This window comes from Myxocyprinus asiaticus, chromosome 44, assembly GCF_019703515.2.
Source record: "Myxocyprinus asiaticus isolate MX2 ecotype Aquarium Trade chromosome 44, UBuf_Myxa_2, whole genome shotgun sequence".
Classification (NCBI taxonomy): domain Eukaryota; kingdom Metazoa; phylum Chordata; class Actinopteri; order Cypriniformes; family Catostomidae; genus Myxocyprinus; species Myxocyprinus asiaticus.
In genome coordinates, this window is record NC_059387.1 from 35,954,951 (window position 1) to 35,980,646 (window position 25,696).

Sequence of the window (25,696 nt, forward strand, 5' to 3'; positions counted from 1 at the left end):
TACAGGTGCTAGAAGTGAGTTTCCCTGTCTCACAAGCTGCTGCCTGTCCGTCAGAAAGCTGGTAATCCACTGACAGATAGACATGGGAACAGAGAGTTGGTGTAATTTATTCTGGAGTATAGCTGGAATGATGGTGTTGAAAGCTGAACTGAAGTCCACAAAAAGGATCCTTGCATATGTTCCTGGTCTGTCCAGATGTTGCAGGATATGATGCAATCCCATGTTGACTGCATCATCCACAGACCTGTTTGCTCGATAAGCAAATTGAAGGGGATCTAGAAAGGGTCCAGTGATGTTCTTCAGGTGGGCCAACACCAGTCTCTCAAATGATTTCATGAACACAGACGTCAGGGCGACAGGTCTGTAGTCATTAAGTCCTGTGATTTTTGGTTTCTTTGGGACGGGAATAATGATTGAGCGTTTGAAGCAGCATGGGACTTCACACTGCTCCAGTAATCTATTGAAGATCTGTGTGAAGATGGGGGCCAGCTGGTTAGCACAGGATCGAATACACGCTGGTGAGATGCCATCTGGGCCTGAAGCCTTCCTCGTCTTTTGTTTCCGAAAGACGTGGCTCACATCATTTTCACAGATCTTAAGTGCAGGTTGAGTGGGAGGAGGGGAGTTGCAAGAGGTGTTGATGTTTGTGTGAAGTGAAGCTCAGAGTGGGTGTGGGGTGTGAGATTGGGCCTTTCAAATCTACAATAGAACACATTCAGGTCGTCAGCCAGTTGTTGGTCCACCACAGGTTTGGGGGTAGGAGTCCTGTAATCCATAAGTTGTTTCATGCCACTCCACACTGATGCAAGGTCGTTAGCTGAAAACTTGTTTTTCAGCTTCTCAGAGTATCTTCTTTTAGCCACTCTGATTTCCTTATTCAGTGTGTTCCTGGCCTTATTGTACAAGACTTTATCCCCACCCCTGTAAGCATCCTCTTTGGCCTGACGAAGCTGCCTGAGCTCTGCTGTAAACCATGGTTTGTCATTGTTGAACTTTAAATAAGTCCTAGTAGAAATGCACATATCCTCACAGAAACTGATATATGATGTAACAGTACCTGTGAGCTCCTCCAGGTCTGTGGCTGCAGCCTCAAAAACACTCCAATCCGTGCAATCGAAGCAGGCTTGTAGTTCCCACTCTGCTTCATTGGTCCATCGCTTTACAGTCCTTACTACAGGTTTAGCTGATTTTAATTTCTGCCTGTAGGTTGGAAGAAGATGAACCAGACAGTGATCAGAGAGTCCCAAACCTGCTCTAGGAACAGAGCGATATGCATCCTTTATTGTTGTGTAGCAGTGAGCCAGTATGTTCCTGTCTCTGGTTGGGCATGTAATGTGCTGTTTGTATTTGGGCAGTTCATGTGTGAGATTTGCTTTGTTAAATCCCCAAGAACAATAATAACTGAGTCCGGGTATTGTTGTTCTGTGTCTGTAATTTGATCAGCCAGCTGTTGCCGCGCTGTGTTCAAACACACGTTTGGTGCTGTATACACACTCACCAGAATAAACGAGGAAAACACCCGCGGCGAGTAGAAAGGCTTACAGTTAATAAAGAGTGCTTCCAAATTAGGACAGCACATCTTCTTTAACATTGTTACATCTGTACACCAACTTTCATTGATATAAAAGCATGTTCCACCGCCTCACGTTTTCCCCGTTAAATCCGCGATGCAATCCGCTCTGAACAGCTGAAAGCCCGGCAGATGTAACGCGCTGTCCAGAATGGCTTCACTCAGCCAGGTTTCTGTGAAGCACAAGGCAGCAGAGGTTGAAAAGTCCTTGTTTGTGCGGGTGAGGATGTGTGTGTGTATAATTCATATTCTGATGAGTGTAAATTGTTGATGTGTTTTGTAGGACACCCCAATCCAGAGCATTTCATCTGGGAGGACTACATGGAAGACACTGGTGCATCTGCTGCTCCGAGTCAAGCGTTCTGTATGGTGTGTGTTTCACAATGACTCTGCATCATTGAAGAGTTCAATATTGAAGAGTGTTGTGGAGTTTCTGACGGTGTGTTGTGTGCTTGTAGAGAGCTCCACACGGCTTCCAGGTGAACATGAAGTTGGAGGCGGTAGACAGACGAAACCCGATGCTCATCCGAGTGGCCACCATCACAGACACTGAAGACTACAGAGTAAAAGTGAGAAAGAACATTTCACTGTTTAGAAAAGCCTTAGAAACATGTTCTTGTAGCCTCTGCTCAACTAGCAGCTGAATATTTCCAGACATATTTCCCAAACGCTGCTCTGTAGTTTTCTTCCTCCACTTACCAGGTTCATTTTGATGGCTGGCATGAGAAGTTTGATTTCTGGGTGGATTCAGACCTGCCTGATCTTCATCCTGTGGGCTGGTGTACCAGGACGGGTCACCCGCTAGAACCTCCATTGAGTGAGTACACCCACATCTGACCCGTCTCTCATAGAGTCCTGGGTTACAAAAGAGTCTTAGGATAGGACACCAACTCAGAACTGATATAATTACAGCAAAATATGATGGTGTGAGTGTTTTGGGTTCAATACAAGTTAAGCTCATTTGACAGCATTTGTAGCATAATGTTGAGTACCACAGGAAATAATTTGAACTCATCCCTCATTTATTTAAAAAAATCATGCTTACATTAAGTCACCTACAATAAGAGGTATACTGAGATATTGGTTTTAACCTTAAATCGCTGCCGATAGTTGCTTTTTAGAACTATCGGTTATCGATAAATATCAATGCCGATAGTTGCCAAAAAAAATTATAATTGTATTCTACAGTTCTACAGTGTTTCGTCATTGTCAAAACTCAGTTGTGTTTTTATCCCCACTTCAAAGCTTAAGTTGTTATTATGATTAGATAAATCAAGTGTTCAATATTGAAGCGAGAGCAGTGAAAATGACTAAATGGAAATGTGCCCTGTCAGCACATCCATTGTGTCTCCAACTTAACTAATCTAGTGACAGACAGACAGACAGATAGACAGATAGACAGACAGATTGATAGATAGATGACTGATAGATAGAAAGACAGATAGACAGACAGACAGACAGACAGACAGACAGACAGACAGATTGATAGATAGATGACTGATAGATAGACAGACAGACAGACAGAGATAGATAGATAGACAGATAGACAGACAGACAGATAGATAGACAGACAGACAGACAGAGATAGATAGACAGACAGACAGACAGATTGATAGATAGATGACTGATAGATAGAAAGACAGATAGACAGACAGATAGATAGATAGACAAACAGACAGATAGATAGACAGACAGATAGATAGTGTATTTCGGGCTTGTTTATAGTTAAAAGTCCTGCATTATTCTTCAGCAAATCTTCATTTTTTCTGGTTTTTACTGGGATTTTGGTTGCACAATGAATTAGTCTGTGGTTTTATTCATTTTGGACGTTTTAACCTATGTAGTATGTGTCCGTTATAGTAAGCAAAGACTAAGATTTTTTTTTTAGCATTCTCTAAATCGACTTTAAAAACCATCAGCTGATTAATCGGTTATCGGCTCTTTTCACCATCTTAGTTATTGGTATCGGCAAAGTCCACAATCGATCGACCTCTACCTACAATGGAAGTGAATGGGGATAGTCCATAAACTCTAAAATACACACTGTTTCCAAAGTATAGCCACAAAACAATTTGTGTTAACATGTTTTTCGCTTGAGGGAATGACAAGCGTTGCATTGTCATCAGAGGTGGGCAACATCACTGCAGCAACAGCACTCAAAACAAACACTTTCTGCACTCCACACAGTAAAAAGTAGGGTTATGTTATGCAGTGCCTTCATTCAACACCAAAACAAGCGGAAATTTCAGCAAACGAAATTACGGATCCAAATGAAGAAAACATGTTGTGGTAAGTTGTGGTGATAATGATTACTTGGGCTAGTTTGATATGCTAATGGTCAGTTTCAGAGTGATTCTAACTGCATTTTTTAAGTATACATTCTTATACGCCGATCAGCCACAACATTAAAACTTCCCGTCTAATATTGTGTAGGTCTCCCTCGTGCCGCCAAAACAGCACCAACCCGCATCTTAGAATAGCAGATGAGATGATATTCTTATATCCTCAGCATTCACTTTCAAAAAAGAGAAACAAATGGAAGTGAAAGGTGACTGAGGCTAACATTCTGTGTAACATCTCCTTAATTGTGTTCATTGTGTTCAGGTATCATACTGCAGATTTGGAACATGTGGCTGAACAAATTATAACATAATTTTCATCTTTGAACTATCACAGTATCAGGGTATAAAGGATGACACAGGCACAATATTCATGCACGCAAGATGTTAATAATAATAATCAGATAGGAAGTAACTAGTAAATCACTACTTGAGTATTCTTTTAACTAGATACTTTCTTACTCAAGTAATTATTAACATTAGTACTTGAATACTTGAGTGGTTACCTCCATGGCAACAGAGTTGTAAAATGGTCTATAACTTTCCACAGATGCGGTTAGTAAGTGATTTAATCACAGTAAAATCATGTTAACACACATATTGTTTATGTCTTGTGTCTATATCTAATAAAATCATTCTTGAAGTTTTAAATGAATGATTGTTAAAAACAACAGCATGTGACGGAAAATAATCAAGTATTATAAATTCGGAGTGCTTTTACCATATCTAAATTCTGTAATAGTGCTGTCATTGTTAATCTTCCTGATTTGTGTCTGTGCGCATGCGTGTCTGTGTGAGTGTGTCCGCGTGTGTCCGTCTATGTGCGTGCGTGTCTGTGTGTGCGTACGCGCGTGTGTGGGTGTCTGTGTGCGTACGCGCGTGTGTGGGTGTCTGTGTGCGTACGCGCGTGTGTGGGTGTCAGTATGTCCGTGCGCGTGTGTGTGTGTGCGCGTGTGTGTCTATGTGTGCGCGTGTGTGTCTATGTGCGCGCGTGTGTGTGTGAGTGTGTACGCGCGTGTGTGGGTGTCTGTGTGTGTACGCGCGTGTGTGGGTGTCTGTGTGTGTGTGGGTGTCTGTGTGTGTACGCGCGTGCGTGGGTGTCAGTGTGTCCGTGTGGGTGTCAGTGTGTCCGTGCGCGTGTGTCTATGTGTGCGTGTGTGTGGTGTGTGAGTGTGTACGCGCGTGTGTGGGTTTCTGTGTGTGTACGCGCGTGTGTGGGTGTCAGTGTGTCCGTGCGCGCGTGTGTGTCTATGTGCGCGCGCGTGTGCTGTGTGCGTGTGTGTGTCTGTGTGTGTATGGGTGTCTGTGTCTGTGTGTGTGCGTGCGCGCGCGTCTGTGTGTCTCCGTGCGTGTGTGTTTTTGTGTGTGTGCGTTTAATGTCAGTGTGTGAGTCTGTTCCCATTATGCCAGACTGTTTGATCACATAATAAATTACCCACCTGACCTGCAGGAAGTGATGCTTTGCGGTATTTAGTATGATATATGATGTGCTATTATCGTGTGTGTGTGACTGAAATAGCCGGGCGTCACAGTGGCTTTAGTAACACTATATAAAGTTGACCTATAACTCTTGCTCCACAGACAGCTGATTCTGTTTGCTGTAATCACACTTGTGTTTGTAGTTCAGAGAATCAAGGCTCATGTACCACACTCGTTTATCGGTTGTTGTGAAGCCTGTGGGTGTGTTTCTTATGGTTGTTGTTGTTTGTGAAGCTCACACAGGGATTCCTGACTTGAAGAACTCTGTGACGCAGGGCGTGTGTCCGACCCCGGGCTGCAGAGGCGTCGGGCACATCAAAGGACCGAAATACACAGGACACCACAGGTGAGAGACACCTCATTTACACCCAAACATCACACAATACACATTATGTCATCATTTACTCACCCACATGTCGTTCCAAACTCATATGACTTTTCCTTCAGTGCAGCACAAAAGGAGATGTTTAGCAGAATGTTCACGCTGCTCTTTAACATAATGGGGACTGAGGGTTTCAAGCTCCAAAAACATAAAAGCACCATAAAAGCATTATAAAAGTAGTCCATAATGTCTGTGTTGCAACAGGGAGATTCTCATGAAAACTCAAGAAAATGTCCAGGTCATATTTAACCCCAAATCAACTCAAAAATATGTAATTATACTTCACATAATGAAAATGAAACCTATATTAAGGACCGTAAAGATTTTTAAGGTGAATATTAAATGTTTTAATTGATAAAATATAGGGTGAATATGGGTAAAGTTGCATGATCCCCATTGTGTCCACATGTATTTCAATAAATTGTTAAAAACATGTTTGTAAATGTTACATATCATTACTTATAATGTTAAATAGTATGAGAAAACGGGGCCTGGGTATCTCAGCGAGTAAAGACGCTGACTATCACCCCTGGAGTGGCGTGTTTGAATCCAGGGCGTGCTGAGTGACTCCAGCCAGGTCTCCTAAGCAACCAAATTGGCCCGGTTGCTAGGGAGGGTAGAGTCACATGGGATAACCTCCTCGTGGTCACTATAATGTGGTTCTCGCTCTCGGTGGGGTGCGTGGTGAGTTGAGCGTGGATGCTGCGGAGAATAGTGTGAAGCCTCCACACACGCTACGTCTCCGCGGTAACGTGCTCAACAAGCCACGTGATAAGATGCATGGATTGACGGTCTCAGACGCGGAGGCAACTGAGATTCGTCCTCTGCCACCCAGATTGAGGCGAGTCACTACGCCACCACGAGGACTTAGAGCGCATTGGGAATTGGGCATTCCAAACTGGGAGAAAAAAAAAAATATATATATGTATATATGAATAAATTACTTCTTAAGGTTTATAAAGCACACATACACCTATGACTAAAGATGACAATTTTTGACGAAAGTTGACGATTAATCATCATTATCTCAAAAGCCCTAAAACAGACAATTAATCATCATAATCACAATTATTTCGACAGCCCTAGTCTCCGTTATGGAAAAGAGCAGCGTGAACATTCTGCCTAACATCTCCTTTTGTGTTCCACAGTAGAAAGAAAAGCATGCAGGTTTGTAACAACATGAGGGTGAGTAAATGGTGACATTCTGCAAGGTAAGTAGGATTTTCTGGATGCAGTTCAGAGATGAGACACGTCCGATGAGACACCTGCACCACCTACCAAAAATCTGTGCGCCCGATGAGGGTCATGGCTTGAGCAAATCACTCAATTCTTCAGTTTAACTCGCAGCTGTCTGCAAAAGCTTTACGTCTGATCAGGGTTTTAACTGAAACTGTTCACAGGGTCCATTTGAGCAGTTTAGTGCTGCTGTGTTTTACTGTCACTAGCGTCCGCTCACAGATGAGCTCTAGACGAGCACTAAATGATGTGGAATTGACCGTGACCTCAGTGACCCACGGAATATGAAGCACAAACAGTGTTAGCTTTTGTGCTGCAGGCTGCGACACTCATATCCCGATGCTTTTCTGTAGCTTGCCTCAGCATATAATCACGCAAATCAATCGTGCATGCAGCGTTCATATATCACCTGTCCTTCATGAAAGGATACAGTCATTTTTTTAGAAAGCCACTTTTGATGACACTGAGCGAGAGAGAGTTTTTAAGCTACTCTTCAGCCAAATCCTCTCTGCTTAGAAATCTAATTAACGTCTTATTTGCATGCATTTGCATACAGTTACCTCAACACTAGCTATTTAAGTAGAACTCCAGCGTCACCTTGCAATCTGTCGGACAGGTTTACCAGTGAAGAATTGTTTCAGTGTGATTTGTCTGCAACTTCTAAACCGTTTAGTGAAGCTGTATCTCCCTTTAATAAACATCCTCTAGAGATAAAAGGAGTTTGACCCTCAAAAGCTGTTTAAATGAGACGCCCAAAAGCAACACATGAAGAGAAAAACACCTTAATAAAAACATAATATAACTTGCATATTAAACAGAGTAATCAAATGTTGAGAGCCGCTTCATAATCTTCTCTTGCCTTGTTTCATAATTTAAGCTTCATTATAGACGAGCTCACTCATTATGCATTATATAGTGTGGGGTCAAAAACTTGATTTTTATGCAGCCATTTGGTGGTTGCTAGGTTGTTCTGTGTGGTTGCTAGGGTGTTCTAGGTGATTTATTGGTTGTTGCTATGGAGTTCTAGGTGATTTCTGGGTGTTTGCTAGGGTGTTTTGGGTGATTTCTAGGTAGATGTTAGGGTGTTTTGTGTGGTTGCTAGGGTGTTCTGGGTGGTTGCTAGGGTGTTCTGGGTGATTTCTAGGTGGTTGCTAGAGTGTTTTGTGTGGTTGCTAGGGTGTTCTGGGTGATTTCTAGGTGGTTGCTAGGGTGTTCTGTGTAGTTGCTTAGGGTGCTCTGGGTAATTTCTGGGTGGTTGCTAGAGTGTTCTGGGTAATTGCTAGGTGGATGCTAGGGTGTTCTTGGGGATTTCTAGGTGGTTACTAGGGTGTTCTGTGTGGTTTCTTGGATGTTTTGTGTACACCCTAGCGACCACACAGGTGGGTTTTGGGTAATATCTAGGTGATTGCTTGGGTTTTTTGGGTGATTTCTAGGTTGTTGCTAGGGTGTTTTGTGTGGTTGCTAGGGTGTTCTAGGTGATTTATTGGTGTTTGCTTTGGAGTTCTAGGTGGTTGCTAGGGTGTTCTGGGTGATTTCTAGGTGGTTGCTAGGGTGTTCTATGTGGTTGCTATGGTGGGCTGGGTAATTTCTGTGTGGTTGCTATGTGTTCTGGTTGATTTCTAGGTGGTTGCTAAGGTTTTCTGTGTGATTACTAGGGTGTTCTGGGTAATTTCTTGGTGGTTGCTAGGGTGTTCAGGGTGATTTCTTTATGGTTGCTAGGGTGTTTTGTGTGGTTGCTAGGGTGTTCTAGGTGATTTAGTGGTGTTTGCTATGGAGTTCTAGGTGGTTGCTAGGGTGTTCTGTGTGGTTGCTAGGGTGGTCGGAGTAATTTCTGGGTGGTTGTTAGTGTGTTCTGGGTGATTTCTAGGTGGTTGCTAGGGTGTTCTGTGAGGTTACTAGGGTGTTCTGGGTAATTTCTCTGTGATTTCTCTATGGTTGCTAGGGTGTTTTGTATGGTTGCTAGGGTGTTCTAGGTGATTTAGTGGTGTTTGCTATGGAGTTCTAGGTGGTTGCCAGGGTGTTCTGAGTGGTTGCTAGGTGGTTGTTTACTGGCTCAGTTGAAAGGAGTCCTGCACCGTCGAGTCTCTCTGATATTTTTGCTTGTCTCTTCTTCAATGTAAGTGTAAGGGATATTTTTTTTTGTCCATTAGGTAAAAATCATAGGTCTGATCCAGTGGCATTTTCTCAGAGGAGGCCGTGCCCTCTCAAACATTTGGGTGAGAAAAATAATCGACTGTACATAAATAAAACGAATAAATTGAAATGTGAGCTCAATGTGTATAGCACTAACACTGTCAAACAGTGACACCAGCGGATAAAGTTTCAGAGGGAGGCTGTGTTGATCTCATTGAGCTCCAGTGTGGTGTAAATGTGAGGGCGGGGGGATCTTTCATTTGTCTTGATTTATTAAGAAATAATAATTATGTAATTCATTAAGAATAAAATACAAAAATGCAAGTATTGTGTGCTTATAAACAGTGTAAGATAAAAGGTCTTTTATATGCCTTCCCATACAGAAATGTTAGTGTTAGTTAGGCGTTCAAACCAGTATACAGTAATCTAGTAATAGTGATGGTTGACTTAAAGAACACCACTAATAAAGTAAAGTAACTTTTGATTTGGCAGTTCTTAAACCAGTTGTTTCGATCCATTTAAATGGAAGCTCTCCAATACACAGACTGGCCCACAAACATCATGTGACCGTGTGCTGAAGTTCATTTTGATTTGTGTCTGGACGTCTGTGTTCAGTTGATGATCACAGTAAATTTAGTCTCTCGGTCTATTTCTGATCCCCTCATTTCTCCTCTCCTCTGTCCATCCCATAATTCACCACGGTTTTAATGATCACTGAAGCAGCCGACGAACGTCCGATCCTCCAGGGGTTTTCCAGAGTCAAAATTTTGCTCTTCAAATTTTCCAAGAGATGACTGGAAACAAAAAGAGCCTTTTAAAAGCATCAGCTCTGTTCTAAAACGTATTGAGCTGCCTTGCTGTCTACAAAGGCAGCTCCCTTCTTAGGCAGCTTCCTAACAGACATGAAACCTCATTAGTGACTGATTTGGAATGCTCATCTTAGGCAGCAACTCTGCACGCCTTAAAAATAGCACAACATAAACATCATATTATAACTTGCATCTGCACAGACAATGAGCAGCTAATGGTTCCTTAAAAACATGCCACACGTATCACAATATCCTAAACCATCTAAACGTGAGAAATACACAACAGTCACTTCTAAAAGTAGAAAATACTTCATATATGTGTTTATTTCAGGCACTCAGTTTTCTCATGTTGTTTAATCTTACACATGAAACATATTCATCTTTTATATGTTTGATACATGTTTGTTATTTTGCACATTATCATCAATTATGCAGCTCCTTTGATGTCATCGCAGCACATTATAGAATTGTGTTCTTCATGAAGGATACATTTGGGAAAAACTCTGAGAGTCATTCGTGGATTTATGGACAGTTTTATCTGGAGTTGAGGATATCTGAGCATGTGCAGCACTGTGGATTTGTTGAGCAGAATAACAGCATCATGTCAGATATAAAACTACACGTGTTTTGTCATCATCCAGCACACATGATCTAGTTTAACAGCTCTGATAGGAGTGCAGAACTCTCCTGAGGTTTCTTGTAGAAGAGGGCGAATGGGTTTAACGCTCCAGTGAAATTTGTCACCATTAAATTCATGAAGTGGTCTTTCAGAGCTCTGAATGGAGGCCGGTTTTATAGTCTGTAATGGACTTTAAAGATGTGGACTTAGGATGCAATGGGCCACTGGTTTTATTCACTGGTTCTTTTGTTCCTGCATGTTTTCAGTATTCGTTCCAAACAGGAGTGCTGATTAATACAAGTTCAGCTCAGTTAACATCATTTGTGGCATAGTGTTGATTACCACAAAAAATGATTTAAACTTGTCCCTCATTTATTAAAGTGAGAGTTACACTTACATTGGAAGTGAGTTTTTGTCTGAGAGTGGAGGTAGATAGCGCGACAACCTCCTGTCAATCATTTATCTCTCTCTCTCTCTGTCAGTGCCTTCGGTTGCCCGTACTCTGACATGAACATGAAGAAGGAGGTGATTTTGCCTGACCGTCTCGGAGGAGAGAAGCAGATCACATTCATCCCTGTTCAGTTTGTGCAGAAGACCAAACGCTTGTCTCCAGATGAGGAAGAGGAGGAGGATGAAGAAGAGAAGGTTGACAGCAGTCACGTGGAGAACAGGTCTGAACCGTTTAATAACAGTGACATGCTAAGTGCAATTATTATCTTTTTCATAAAACTCTAAAACGCACACGATGGGTATGATCAAATAGACATACTGCACATCTGCAGTGTGTATATTGTGCACAGTATGTAAATTTTCTGGGATGTAAAGACAGGAGTCGTGATTATTAATCTTAAAAAGGCTACAATTGAATTAAATAAACGTGTCGTTTGGGTGCGCTGCACGCTTCAAAGTGGCACAGTTGCGCTTTCTCCAAGCAGTATTTCTCTTATCTGCTTGAATGAGTCGCTGGAAGCAGTGAAGCACAAGGATTTCAAAATAAAGGGTCGCTTGTGCATTTCTGACTTGTTTATCATTAAAAGTCATGCGTTATGCACCAAATCTTTTTTTCTAGTTATTATTGGTATTTTGGTTGCACAATAAACTGCATCTGGGATTTTATTAATTTTGAACTCTTGCAGCCACTGTGTCTGGCCCGTCCCGTCACAGGAAGGAAAGACTAAGAGCATTTTTTAAAGTCAAGTCATGTTTATTTGTATAGCGCTTTTTAAAATGCACATTGTTTCAAGGGTCAGTGATGTGATACAAATTTTTTTGTCCGTGTCTAATAAATTATTCAAAAATACTTTACAAATGCAATTCACGGGGTCTGGGTAGCTCAGCAAGTATTGATGCTGACTATCACACCTGGAGTCGCGAGTTTGAATCCAGGGTGTGCTGAGTGACTCCAGCCTGGTCTCCTAAGCAACCAAATTGGCCCGGTTGCTAGGGAGGGTAGAGTCACATGGGGTAACCTCCTCGTGGTCACTATAATGTGGTTCTCGCTCTCGGTGGGGCGTGGTGAGTTGTGTGTGGATGCCGTGGAGAATAGCTTGAAGCCTCCACGCGCGCTACGTCTCCGCGGTAACGCGCTCAACAAGCCACGCGATAAGATGCGCGGATTGACGGTCTCAGACGCGGAGGCTACTGATGGCACTTTTCCACTGCACATTATAGTTCGACTCGACTCCGACTCTGCTCGTTTTACTTTTCTGAGCTTGCTTTTCCACAGCAGTTTAGTGCATCCTCAACACGGGTGGGATTATAGGCTGATCGTCATAGTTGCACCGCCACTTCGCGTCGCCCCATCCAGCTCTCATTGGATCCTCTTCTCGGCTGCTAACGAGAGGAACTTCTGCACCTCGTTTAGTGACCACGGCGTGGTTTTGTGCACAGCCATTTCTTTTTACAATTTTAAAGTCGTGTGAACAAATGATACTGCTATCACTGTTGCTAACTTTAAATCTAGCAGGTTGATGTCCCATGTCACAAATCCAGTGACTCTGGTAGTGACGATTCTCTCTGACCAATCAGTGATCTGCAGGGTTTTGACGTCACATATAGTATCGGCTCGGCTCACTTGGAACCTCAACCGAGGTGGTACTAAAAAAAGTACCAGGTACTATCCACAGTGGAAAACCTCCACCGTGCCGTACCGTGCAGTGGAAAAGCTCCATAAGATTCGTCCTCTGCCACCCGGATTGAAGCGAGTCACTATGCCACCATGAGGACTTAGAGCGCATTGGGAATTGGGCATTCCAAATTGGGGAGAAAATCCAAAAAAATTAGAAAACCCAAATGCAGTTCACACAAAACAATGACTTGAATGCGCCTCTTCTGTGATGAACATGTTTTCAGTTACCGAGTTCAAAGTCATTTTTTGTATTTTTTCTGGGGCTTAAAGTCAAAACTGTCATGTGGTGCAACCGTCCGGAGAGGTTTCATCAAAAGCTGAAATTCTTGAAAAAAGAAATGTTGGCATGAGCAATGCAGAATGATATTTTATTATTGTTTCTTAAAAAGAATAAGCAGTGAAACTATTTTGTTTTAAAATATGATTCATATCTGAAAAACTTTTGTCCACCAAATCAAAGTCATGTGGTGTAACCAACATGTAGATAAAACAGAGAAGATCTATTTAGACCCGCAAGACTGTGTGTGAAGATTTTAAAAAACAATATTTTGATATTTTAAGAAAAGGCCCATTTGGTTCAGGTCATTTGGTGCAACCATTAGAAAACTTCTTGATATTGTTAACTTAAAAATTCATGTTATTTGTAAAAAAAAAAAAAAATTCACCTTGAAACAGATGTTTAAAATTAATGATGAAGTTGTGTACACTCATGTATTCAAGGTGCGAGAAAACTATTTTAATACCTTTTATTTGATGGTCGCACCACATGACATTTTATAGTCATTAAATCAATTTGTTTGTACAAAATGCTATAAATGTTTTTTAAACCAGATTAGAACCCTTCTAGACCCCATTTGTGTTCCAGGGACACAAAAATATCTCATCTAATAATTATTCGTGGGTTTGGGTTGCCAAATAGACTTCCATTGTAAATGCATTTGTCAATGTATTTTGAAAGTTGAAATTAAATTCTGTGATGGTTCACAACAGATACACAGAAACTGTCAGTTCAATACAGCTTAACGTACATACAAAACCTGGAATCTCACACTCACTGCATTTTCAGCAAGCTAGTCATATGTGAACTTAAGTTTCTTTGACTGAAAGTAGAAGTGTGTTTGGTTTCATTGCTTTGCAGCAGATTTCACTGTTGAACTCTTACAAATAAATGTGTAAATGCAATGCTGCAAAGATCCCTACATCATTAAAACTTTAGTGCCCCGTAACAAATTGGCAAATCCCATATTCTGTCTTTTCAGAATACAACATGAAACATCATTTAAATTTCATTTAGCTGATCGCCGCATGCTGACCCGAGTCAAACGCTGATGACGTCTCACATTGTGAACTGTTGACGCAGCACCTGCGATCTGCTCCATTGTGATCCTGCCAGAGGGATTTAGTGCAATTGCATTATCTCAGTGTGCTGAGACGAGCCGGTGGCGTTCGGCCAGACGTTTGAAACATCACAGCGCCGAGTGTATTTAATCCAGAATAAACTCCAGCAGCAGCTCAGCATTTCAGTTTGAAAGCACTTCAGTCAACAAACAAAGTGTTACTCTTGTACTCACTGTTTCCTGCCAAGAGAAGAATCTCACGGAGAAAATAAATGTGAGGATTCATTTAGACAGGAATAAACCACAGTCTTACTGAAAAACAGCTGATGGCAGCTTCACATATTCAACCTCATTGTTTCGTGTGCACATCTGGACGTTACACCGCAAACGCATACGTGACCTCGTCAGTGGTGAACGCTATAAAGGAATATTCCGGGTTCAACACAACACATCATTTGTGGCATTATGTTGATTACCACAAAAATTCATTTTGACTCATCCCTCCTTTTCTTTAAATGTGTGTTCCAGTGAGACACTTACAATGGAAGTCAATGTGGTCAATCTGTAAACATTAAAATACTCAATGTTTCAAAAGTATAGACACAAGACGTAAACAATATGTGTGTTAACATGATTTTACTGTCATAAATGCACAGGGTTTACAACATTACGTTGTCAAGGTCAGTTAGTGATTTTATCACACTAAACTCAGAACTGCCTTTGGCATCATCCAGACAGTAGACCAAATTTTCAATAAATCAAATATAATAAAAGCATGAAACATAGTTTTGTGTATATGTTCTGAAGTTCTTGATAGAGATGAGTGGTTGAACAAGATTCTATGCATTATTGATTTGAAATCAAATTGTGATATATTTATGTGCATATATGTGTATATGGTGGGTTAACAAATGCAAGCACATATGTTTATTTAGTTTTGTTAGGGGTTCAAGCCCGAAGGGATTGAGTAAAATGAAAATGTTTGTTTTATTCTATGAAGTACTGACAACATTTCTCCCAAATTCCAAATAAAAATATTGTCATTTAGAGCATTTATTTGCAGAAAATGGCAAAAAAGATGCCGTGTTTTCAGACCTCGACTAATGCAAAGAAAACTTGCAAAGTTCAAATTCATTAAGTAATCAACACAATACTAATGTTTTAACTTAGAGTTCAGAAATCAATATTTGCTGGAATAACCCTGATTTTCAATCACAGCTTTCATGTGTCTTGGCATGCTCTCCACCAGTCTTTCACATTGCTGTTGGGTGACTTTATGCCACTCCTCGTGCAAAAATTCAAGCATGAACTTGACATTCCAACAGACGCTGGAATGGTGCCATACATGTTGAAATACTGATTTAAGAAACGTGGAGTGGTCTCTTAATTTTTTTCCAGAGCTGTATATTACACTGTGAAAAAGGTCCATGCCTGCTTGGCTCCCGATGATTGCCGCTTGCAGCATTATTTGTTGATAATGCAAATTAACCGTAATACTACAATAGTACGTCTATGCAATGCACAGAATAACACAGTGAATGAAAAACATGCAATGAGGATTCAATAATAATGGGGATGAAATATACTGTACTTTATTAAACATTAAAAAAAAATGGCAGAAATGTGCAATATAACAATTACAATAATACGTTCCCTTAATTTCTGTAGCAGTGAAGTTGTAATAGATAGACACATGAATATGTACATTACTGTGCTATGAAATCGGCTTATTATATACAACTTGAGATGTGTAACTACCTTATAGTCACTTGGACATAGTGGCTTTTAAACAGAGAGACTTTCTGCTAAAAGGACAATAAGTGATAGCTTGTGCGACTTTGATAAGAAATAAAAAATAAAAAAAAAACAGCGGCACACACTCTTAGGGAAACTTCAGCAACTCAGAAGTCATGAATATTAGTAAACATGTTACAGTAACTTAACTGGACAACGTAGATACATCACGATTGGTAATGATCGATTTGTAAACGCATGACAAGCAATGTAAGCCGCAGTAACCCTATCAGAAAACATATCCAAGCATTATAGCAGGTAAACAACTTCACCAAACTGTTAACTGATAAACATCCATCCAGACTGCTGCGATGCTGTCCTGAACTGTGTGGCAGTGACTGAACTGACTCGAGATAAACGACATAAGCCTGTGATTTCATGCCAAATCTGTTAGACAGAATAAAGTCAATCAGTCGAGTCTATTGATACTCAGGGGTGAGGTGGGTCAGAGCAGGCATAATTTACTCTGGCTTTTATGCGCAGGCACAGAGAACCCTTAACTTGGCAGTGTAAAAACACCTTAAGTGTTCCAATATTTGAGCACATTTGTGTTTACTATCACACATCAAGTAGCATAATCTGCTTTGATATAGAGTTTCATTGATTTTGTCTCTCTCAGGGGGATGTTAGCGGGGTATGACGGGGCCCCTCGTCTGCGCGGTCGGCCCCCGATGTTGAAGAGAGAACATCAAGAACAACCATCCACTCAGGGACAAAAACCGCTGTCACCCCTCACCAAGAGAAGCCGGTTACCCAGCAGGTACAATACAGTACTTCACCGTTTTTAGACCGTAAATGTACTTAACCTTTAAATGATCTGATTATTAATATCTCCTTTACCTGAGCAGTCAAGCCCTTCATCTTTATGCTCTGTACATTAATAACATGTTATTTGTGCTTTTGAGACAAGACGATGTCATCAATATGTTTGGTTTGTTTTCCTGAAAGTAAAAGACTGTAAATATTATTTAGTATATGTGTATCTTCTCAAAGTGAAAAGTCATGTAGATGACCTCAAAGCTAAACAGACATGAACTTAAAAACTACTCCACTCTTAATTTCGATCTCATGGGGTATTTTGTTGTTCGACGTGACACTGTCCGTCCTGAAGTGATGTCACAGGTTTATATGTGCTGAGTCAAACAGACAGCGTTGCTTATTGTGATATGACACACGTCTGGAGTGAACGGCCCCCAGTGGCCCCTGTCCATCCGACTCATGCCTTCATAATGTGACGCTACATATCCTTGTTACGTATTGAAGTGATGTGTTTGTACAGCTGTTCAAGAGTTGTGTTGATGCTGGAGGAGGGATGTAACACACTTGCACGCACACACACACACACACACACACATCACTGTAATGATTTGATTATTGCAAAAAACAAAATGTATGCAGTTCTACAATCCTAAATTGGGTTCTTGCATGTCTGACATTTTCTACTAAAGGTTGTAAAGGTTTTGTAAATGGTCTGATTTGTGTTGTTACAGTGTCAGGTTCCTCTGGCTTCAATCATTTATGTTTAATTTGCTTCACTGCCAATTACAAAGGAATGTTTGGGAGCCTTTTTAGCATCCCCTAAACATCTATAAAGAACAGAATTCCTCAGAGAGAGACTCGAGAGAGAGAAGAGTCATTTGTTGTGTCCCTCCGGGCTGCAAAAGATTTTCTGTGCAGGATTTACAGTACAGAGTTGTTTAGTACAGATGACGATCCTGTGTGAGAAACAGGCTGTAAACTGAAGTAGATATAGTTAAAGAGTGTTTTATGTTGGTTTATTCATTGCGCTCCGTATTAGAGTGTTTTCAATGAAGTCCTTCATGTGTTTTAACAGAAGGAACAATTAAAAGGTTTCATTCACATTAACACCCTTTGTGGAACTTCGTTTGAGTTCTTCACATCATTTCCCAGAAGTTGAGGCTGTTTGAGTTTTTTGATGAGTGCTTTATTTTCCAGGTCTAATGTAAAGACAGTTTATTTGAGTCGAGCGAAATGATCGGTCCACGCTGCCTTATCATCATTAATATATAATCAGACCGGTGGATTTCACCACACAGATGAGTGAGAATATTCAGAGAATCAACACGAAGTTGACAAACATCACTTCATGCTCGTAATAAAGAGATTGTTGGAGGACATCTGTGTGGGATCCTCAGATATTAATCTAACATGGCAAGAAACTGCTGTACAGCACCTCTGTATTACAGTCTGAACGCGTCAGTATATCAGAATAAACATCAGTCTGTGTTAGTGTAAGAATATATCTGATAGAGGTCGACCGATAGTGGTTTTCACCAATACCGATAACTAAGGTTATTGAAAAGGCCAATAGTCTAATTTTCTTCTCTAACACGGAGGAATAAATCTCATGCCATAGATTATTGCAGCTAACCAATAGTTCTAATAAGCAACTATCGGCACCATTTAATCGGTAAAACCGATATATTGGTCCACCTCTAATATCTGATGCAATTTTGCAAATGTGTGAGAGAATGAGAGTTTTGTGACGTTCAGTTCATGTCTGTTTGCGTTGAGTTCATCTATATGCCGTGTTCTAAAAGAAAATTCACTTTTAGCAGATATAACTCTTGATATCAGGAAAGGAATTATTACTAGTGAGTGCAAATTTTTGACACCAGTAATTACATTTAAACTAGTATGCTATAATTAATTTATTTCTAGTTTTCTTGCGCGTATTAGCAATGCATACTAGTAACAAATATTCTTTTTGATATCTATAATTACATTGTTACTAGTGTAGATGTCCATTCCTGATATCAACAATTCAATTGCAACTAGTAAAAATGCTAACGACCGGTAATTTGGTATTTAATAGTGGCTATGTTCATTTTATAAATCTATAATGTTGTTGTAACTAGTAAGATATGAAGGACGAAACCTGCAAAAACAATAAATATATAACAAATTAAATAAATACATCAGAAAATAAATAATTCCACAAATTCATGCATGAACAAATATAAAAAAAATATGCGAGGAGATATGAAAATAAACGGAACAAATAAATAAATAAATAAATTCAGCCATCAATACAAAATAAATAAATAAAATGCATAAATAATTGGTTGTGGACAAAAATGTTGGAGAAAAAGCCAAATTGATTGTTGAATTTTAATTCAATATGGCTCGTTAATTTTATGTTTATTTCTGTATTTATAAAGCTGATTTTACATCTCATACATTTATTTATTTATTCATGTTTTTAATAATTTGTATATTTATTTATAATCTTAAATATCTACCTTTTATGCATCTCTTTTTATTTATTTATTCATTCTTTGTATATTTATTTTGTTATTTTCTTATATTTATACTATATATGTTTATGCATGATTTTATGTATCTAGATTATTTATGCGTAAATATCTATACTTTTAATTCTATACATATACTTTTCTATTCTTATATATAGCACATTTATTTAAGCATGATTTTATTTATTTACGTTTATTCAGGTATGTATTTTTAATTATGATTGTAGATTTTATTTATGCATTTATTTAATTAGTTATGTGTTGTTGTTTTTTTTTTTTTTTTTTTTTCAGGTTTCGTCCTCCATAGTAAGAAAGCCTTTTATGATATCTTTAAATACTCTTCAATTTAATTATGTCAAAAATGTGCATTTTCAGTTGTAGTGATTCAGTTGTTGATATCAGGATTGGATATTTGTACTAGTAAGATTGTAATTGTTATCCAGAATGATCATGTTCACTAGTAAGAAATATTAACTTTTTAATTAAAATTTTCTTTCTCTTCTTGGGGAAAAAACAACCAAAAGTATTGATGTATTGACACTGCACTCACTCATTTTGTCCAATCAGATGCTCTCTAGAATGAGAATGTCCTTCCTCCTAATGACACCTCCTGTGTTCATGGCTGTTATCACATCAAAATAATTATACATCTCAATATTCCTTCAGTTACAGCACAGAAACATCCTGTGATTGGACAATCATTCATCTCTCTGTCTCTCTCTCTCTGTCTGTCTGTCTGTCTGTCTGTCTCTGTCTGTTGTGTTCAGACTCTCTCAGTCAGAGAAATATCTGCACATCAAAGATGAGGAGGAGGACATTGATGTGAACAGTGTCATTTCAGGTGAGACGTTGAGTATGTTTCAGATTCTGCTTTAGTGACTGGAGCTTTTCTCACGTTTGAACCAATCACAACAGCGAAGTGTTTCCATCTGATTGGCTGTCACCATATGCACATCACTTCCTGGAGTCAGTGTGCACAGATCTGTCATTTGGTTTGTGAAAAAGCCTTTAATATAAGTTTAATATAGACACTGGTGTGTTAATGTGTTTTAGAGGGCAGTCTTTCAGTGTTTGTGTCGAGAGCTGAAGTCACAGATGATGTTTAATTTGTTTTATGCAGATGAGGCTCCTCAAGCTTTGGATTATGAATACATTTTGAGCCTCTTTATATTTCTTGGTCTTAATCCGTACTATCCTGTGACGTTGGGTTTTTCCTCATTTTCTACATGTCTGTGTCATCACAGTGCTGTGATTGGCTGCTCTAAAATTGTCATTTGAATTGGCTTGTCTGAGATCACCAGTGGTGGACGATGTAGTAGAATATTCTAATAGGATGATAGCCTTCTCTTCCTGTAGCCGGCAAATCTGAAACCTAAAATAAATGTGCATTCTAGCTTTTTGCCTAAATCCGGCATTAAGACATGACTCATGCAATATCTAAACATTGCAAAACCAAAGTACTGTGTAACACCACACATCTACCAGTACTGAATGTCAAGATAAAGCCGGCTATAAACACTTCTTTTAATCTCAAACATGGTATGAATTTAACCAAAATGTGGATAGTTTTTGAGCAGGTAATTTAGCTCATCTTCCCGCTGATCTGTATGTTTTTGACCGTTTGCACCCGTATTTAGCTCTGTCCACTCGAGATTTGATCTCCCGAGACAGATTTTAATACCAGATCTGAACAGGGCAAGAGCGATATTTGACAAGAGATGTCGTTGCTTTGACATTAAGATGCGTGCTTGATGCAACACATTTGATTATATTTTAAAGAACAGATGAAAGACAAGCGTCCAGTGTGTGTGTGTGTGTCTGATGCCGCGCATATGAAGAGTTTTCTGTCATCTCCGTCACAACAAAAGGTTTTGTTCTTAATGTGAGTGCTGCAAATGATCTCAGGCAATTTTAGTGTGTGAGTTTAAATCACTTTAAAACGGGCAGTTTAATGATAATGGGTTGTAAATTGCCTATATACTCTGCATAAAGGTGGCTGTAAAAATTGAATTAAAATTGGGTCAGAAAAGTTAGTTCTGTGCCCTGCTCTCAACTCATGTGTGGAAAATGCCAAAGATCTACTCTGGAGGCATAGTGGGTATCACATGAAAGGGTGAGTTAGACTACCTATATTAAGAAAACACAACTGCAGGCTAATGAGTCTTTTCACTTGATCTTAGCCAAGCATTTTCTACTCCTATAATCTTTGACACTTCCTGTGTATTTATGAATGGGGGGTGTGTGTGTGTCTCTGAGTGTGTGTGTGTGTCTCTGAGTGTGTGTGTGTGTGTCTCTGAGTGTGTGTGTGTGTGTGTGTCTCTGTGTGTGTGTCTCTGAGTGTGTGTGTGTGTGTGTCTCTGAGTGTGTGTCTCTGAGTGTGTGTGTGTGTGTGTCTCTGAGTGTGTGTGTGTGTGTGTGTGTCTCTGAGTGTGTGTGTGTGTGTGTGTCTCTGAGTGTGTGTGTGTGTGTGTGTGTGTCTCTGAGTGTGTGTGTGTGTCTCTGAGTGTGTGTGTGTGTCTCTGAGTGTGTGTGTGTGTGTGTCTCTGTGTGTGTGTGTCTCTGTGTGTGTGTGTCTCTGTGTGTGTGTGTCTCTGTGTGTGTGTGTCTCTGTGTGTGTGTGTCTCTGTGTGTGTGTCTCTGTGTGTGTGTCTCTGTGTGTGTGTGTGTGTGAGTGTGTGTGTGTCTCTGTGTGTGTGTGTGTCTCTGTGTGTGTGTGTGTCTCTGTGTGTGTGTCTCTGTGTGTCTCTGTGTGTCTCTGTGTGTGTGTGTGTGTCTCTGTGTGTGTGTGTGTCTCTGTGTGTGTGTGTATGTGTGTGTCTCTGTGTGTGTGTGTATGTGTGTGTCTCTGTGTGTGTGTGTGTGTGTGTCTCTGTGTGTGTGTGTGTGTGTGTGTGTGTGTGTGTTGTTTGTTTGTTTGTGTGTGATATGAACTAAAGGTTTTGTGTCTGTCAGCAAAACGCACACACACTATCACAAGCTTTGATATTAATCACATGCAGGATCAGCAGTGGAATTGCAGCTTGTTATGCTCGTTGTTGATATCAGTAAATATGTTTGCTCTGTTAAAAACATTAATTCCTGATATTAAGAATGATACCATTACTCACACAATTACCCATTCTTGATTACAAACATGGAATTTCAATTAGCAAAAGCTGTAATTTTTCATATCTGTAACTGTATTTTTACTAGTATCCAGCATTTTATCCAACAATGTCACTCCTGTTAAAAAAGTAATTCAGATACCGTAGGTATAATTAATTTCTTACTAGTTGAAATCCCAATTTCACATATATGTGTTTCTTACTACTAAAAATGATATTTTTCATATCAATAATTGCATTTTTATCTCTTCCTGATATCAGCAGTTGAATTACAACTATTGAAAATGCTCATTTTTCTATTTGTAAATGTATTTAAACATGTTAGACTTGTTTAAATACAAAATAAGACATCTTAAAAGGCTTTCTTACATAGTTACAATAACATTATACCAATCTGAAATTAACAATAGCACTAGTGAAAACCAAATAACTGATATCAAAAATGAACATTTTTACTAATTGTAATTCAGTTATTGGTATCAGTAATGTAATTATTGATTTAAAAATAAGATAATTGGTATTTGTAAAAAGTGTAGTGCTGATTTGTGAAAGTGGAATTTCGACTAGTAAGACATTAATTATATCTGGACTTATGTTTTGAACAGGAGTTAAATAATGTTTTACTAGTGCAAACATGAGTACTGAAATAAAAAATTAGCATGTTCTTTAGTGGTATTTCCAATGCTTATATCAAGAATAAGCATTTTAACTTGTGAAATTTGAATATAGAAATCTATGTATAGTTCATAACCTGCATGTGATTGTAATACACTCTGGCTGTGTGCTAAATAGAAAACTATTGTATACTGCTTACTGCATACTATGCAATATATACTGCATACTGATGACTTTTAACAATTGTTTGTGAAACATGATGCACTGATAAACATTTCACAGTGTTACACTTTTGGTGAAATGTATTTGCCATTGGATTACTTGTAGTTGGCTTGTAGAAAATTCACATACTGTGCTCAGTATACATACTACAGACTGCAGAAATAGTACAAGTTGAATGATAGTATGTTATTCAGAACAGACACACACAGGACTTTTCTTCATGTGATGTTAAACTGTTTTGCACAGTAATGCTGCATGTGTCATTGTACAAACTGGTCACTGTATACACTTGTCTGCTGGTGAATTATCTTGCACTGAAAGCAGAAATTCATCATTCATAAGTGATTCAGCTCTGTTAAATTAACGATGCTGATTACCTGAAAGCAGTCGAGTTCTGACTCGCTCTGAAAATCACATTTGCATCGACAAACGCTGAACTCCTTTAATTTACAAATGCATCTACAGCGTCTCATCTACAGCCCTGAACTCTTTCAGAAATGCTATGAAATGTTTTATTTTTAGAATGCCGCAAGATTATGCTGGGATTTTCTTCCAGCAGAGGCGTTGCAGTGATTCAGCTCTTTCAGCACACCTGCAGGTTTGAGCTGCTTCTGGCGTGTTATTTTGTCTGCTGCAGGTGAATAGAGCTGCACAAATATCATCTGTGTTTCTGCATTAGTTTGCCTGGAGCTGGAGTAATGTTGGCCAAACAGAAGAGATACTTATGCATTCACTTATTGTTATATACAGAGACAAAACTCTGAGACAGCACTGAAAATCTGATTTAAAAATAAAACAAAAATAGGACTTGGAAAAATTGTAAACATTATGATGACGATATATTTCACACTGTTTTTTTGGTGACTTATTAACATTTAACAGGGTTCCCACAGTCATGAATAACCTAGAAATATCAGGGAATTTTAAAGTAAGGGTCATCAGGCCAAGTTATGAAAATAAGTGACACCTTATAAATTCAGTAAAACAGTACTGGAAATGAGTTAAACCTGTAAGTCACAGACGTTATAATGTCCCTTTTGCTTGCATATGAAAGAAATTATCTCCCAGCTAATTCTGTTAATTATTCAGCGGACCTTTTAACTAGGTACATTAGGAAATTAAAAATATTACTAATTATATTTGATTAGTTTTTCAAAATGTTTGTCAGATTTTAGCTTTTTAAAAATGAACAAATCCGCGTATTCAATCAAACAGTATGATATTATATTGCATCTATATTATATTTTGTTACATGTTTATTGTTTACATGCATAATTTGTACTATTTACAGGTATTCACATTGATTTATTGAACATGTACTGTCTCTTTAAGAAAACTGGCTGTTCGGGGGTCTGGGTAGCTCAGCGAGTAAAGATACTGACTATCACCCCTGGAGTCACGAGTTTGAATCCAGGGTGTACTGAGCAACCAAATTGGCCCGGTTGCTAGGGAGGGTAGAGTCACATGGGGTAACCTCCTCGTGGTCGTGATTAGTGGTTCTCGCTCTCAATGGGGCGTGTGGTAAGTTGTGTGTGGATCGTGGAGAGTAGCATGAGTCTCCACATGCTGTGAGTCTCCGCGGTGTCATGCACAACGAGTCACGTGATAAGATGCACGGATTGACGGTCTCAGAAGCGGAGGCAACTGAGACTTGTCCTCCACCACCCGGATTGAGGTGAATAACCACGCAACCATGAGGACCTTACTAAGTAGTGGGAATTGGGCATTCCAAATTGGAAGAAAAGGGGATACAAAAAAAAGAAAAGAAAACTGGCTGTTCTGTAAATAAGCGCATGTTAACGAGAGAGACTCGAATGGCTTTATCTCATCCGTGCTATGCGTGATTAGAATGAATTGTTTCTATTTTTCTGATTTTAAAGAACAGAAAGGATATTAAAAGAGACATTATTCAATGTCAAATGGATTGTGTGGATCTCATCTTTGGACACACATTACACCGAACAAATCAAACGAATCTTTTCCTCTCAACATGCAGTGAAATGATCTCGCTGCTGAACTACTTCATCACTGTACTGCTCAATCACTGCTTTACTTCTTCACCACTATACTACTCAATCACTGCTTTACTTCTTCACCACTATACTACTCAATCACTGCTGAACTTCTTCACCACTATACTGCTCAATCACTGCTGAACTTCTTCACCACTATACTGCTCAATCACTGCTGAACGTCTACACCACTATACTGCTCAATCACTGCTGAACGTCTACACCACTATACTACTCAATCACTGCTTTACTTCTTCACCACTATACTACTCAATCACTGCTGAACGTCTACACCACTATACTACTCAATCACTGCTGAACTTCTTCACCACTATACTGCTCAATATCTGCTGAACTTCTTCACCACTATACTGCTCAATCACTGCTGAACATCTACACCACTATACTACTCAATCACTGCTTTACTTCTTCACCACTATACTACTTGATCACTGCTGAACTTCTTCACCACTATACAACTCAATCACTGCTGAACTTCTTCACCACTATACTACTCAATCACTGCTGAACTTCTTCACCACTATACTGCTCAATAACTGCTGAACGTCTACACCACTATACTACTCAATCACTGCCGAACTTCTTCACCACTGTACTGCTCAATCACTGCTGAACTTCATC

At 39.5% G+C, this 25,696-nt stretch overlaps 1 protein-coding gene across 5 annotated transcripts in view; it reads left to right on the forward strand.

Annotated features, from left to right (window-relative positions):
* The window catches only part of LOC127434618 (lethal(3)malignant brain tumor-like protein 4), a 104,829-nt gene that overhangs the window by 47,465 nt on the left and 31,668 nt on the right, over positions 1 to 25,696 (forward strand). For 3 of the 5 annotated variants that reach the window (XR_007896066.1, XM_051687474.1, XM_051687476.1), the window contains exons 11-17: positions 1,854 to 1,939; positions 2,029 to 2,139; positions 2,252 to 2,387; positions 5,623 to 5,734; positions 11,050 to 11,238; positions 16,446 to 16,586; positions 19,869 to 19,942. Coding sequence is in view for 4 of the 5 variants with exons in the window: in XM_051687474.1 (XP_051543434.1) it covers positions 1,854 to 1,939; positions 2,029 to 2,139; positions 2,252 to 2,387; positions 5,623 to 5,734; positions 11,050 to 11,238; positions 16,446 to 16,586; positions 19,869 to 19,942 (849 nt within the window). In the remaining variant the exon portion in view is untranslated. Of the gene's footprint in view, positions 1 to 1,853; positions 1,940 to 2,028; positions 2,140 to 2,251; positions 2,388 to 5,622; positions 5,735 to 11,049; positions 11,239 to 16,445; positions 16,587 to 19,868; positions 19,943 to 23,564; positions 24,416 to 25,696 lie in introns of those variants that run through there. The other 2 variants (XM_051687477.1, XM_051687475.1) reach the window with 2 other exon arrangements.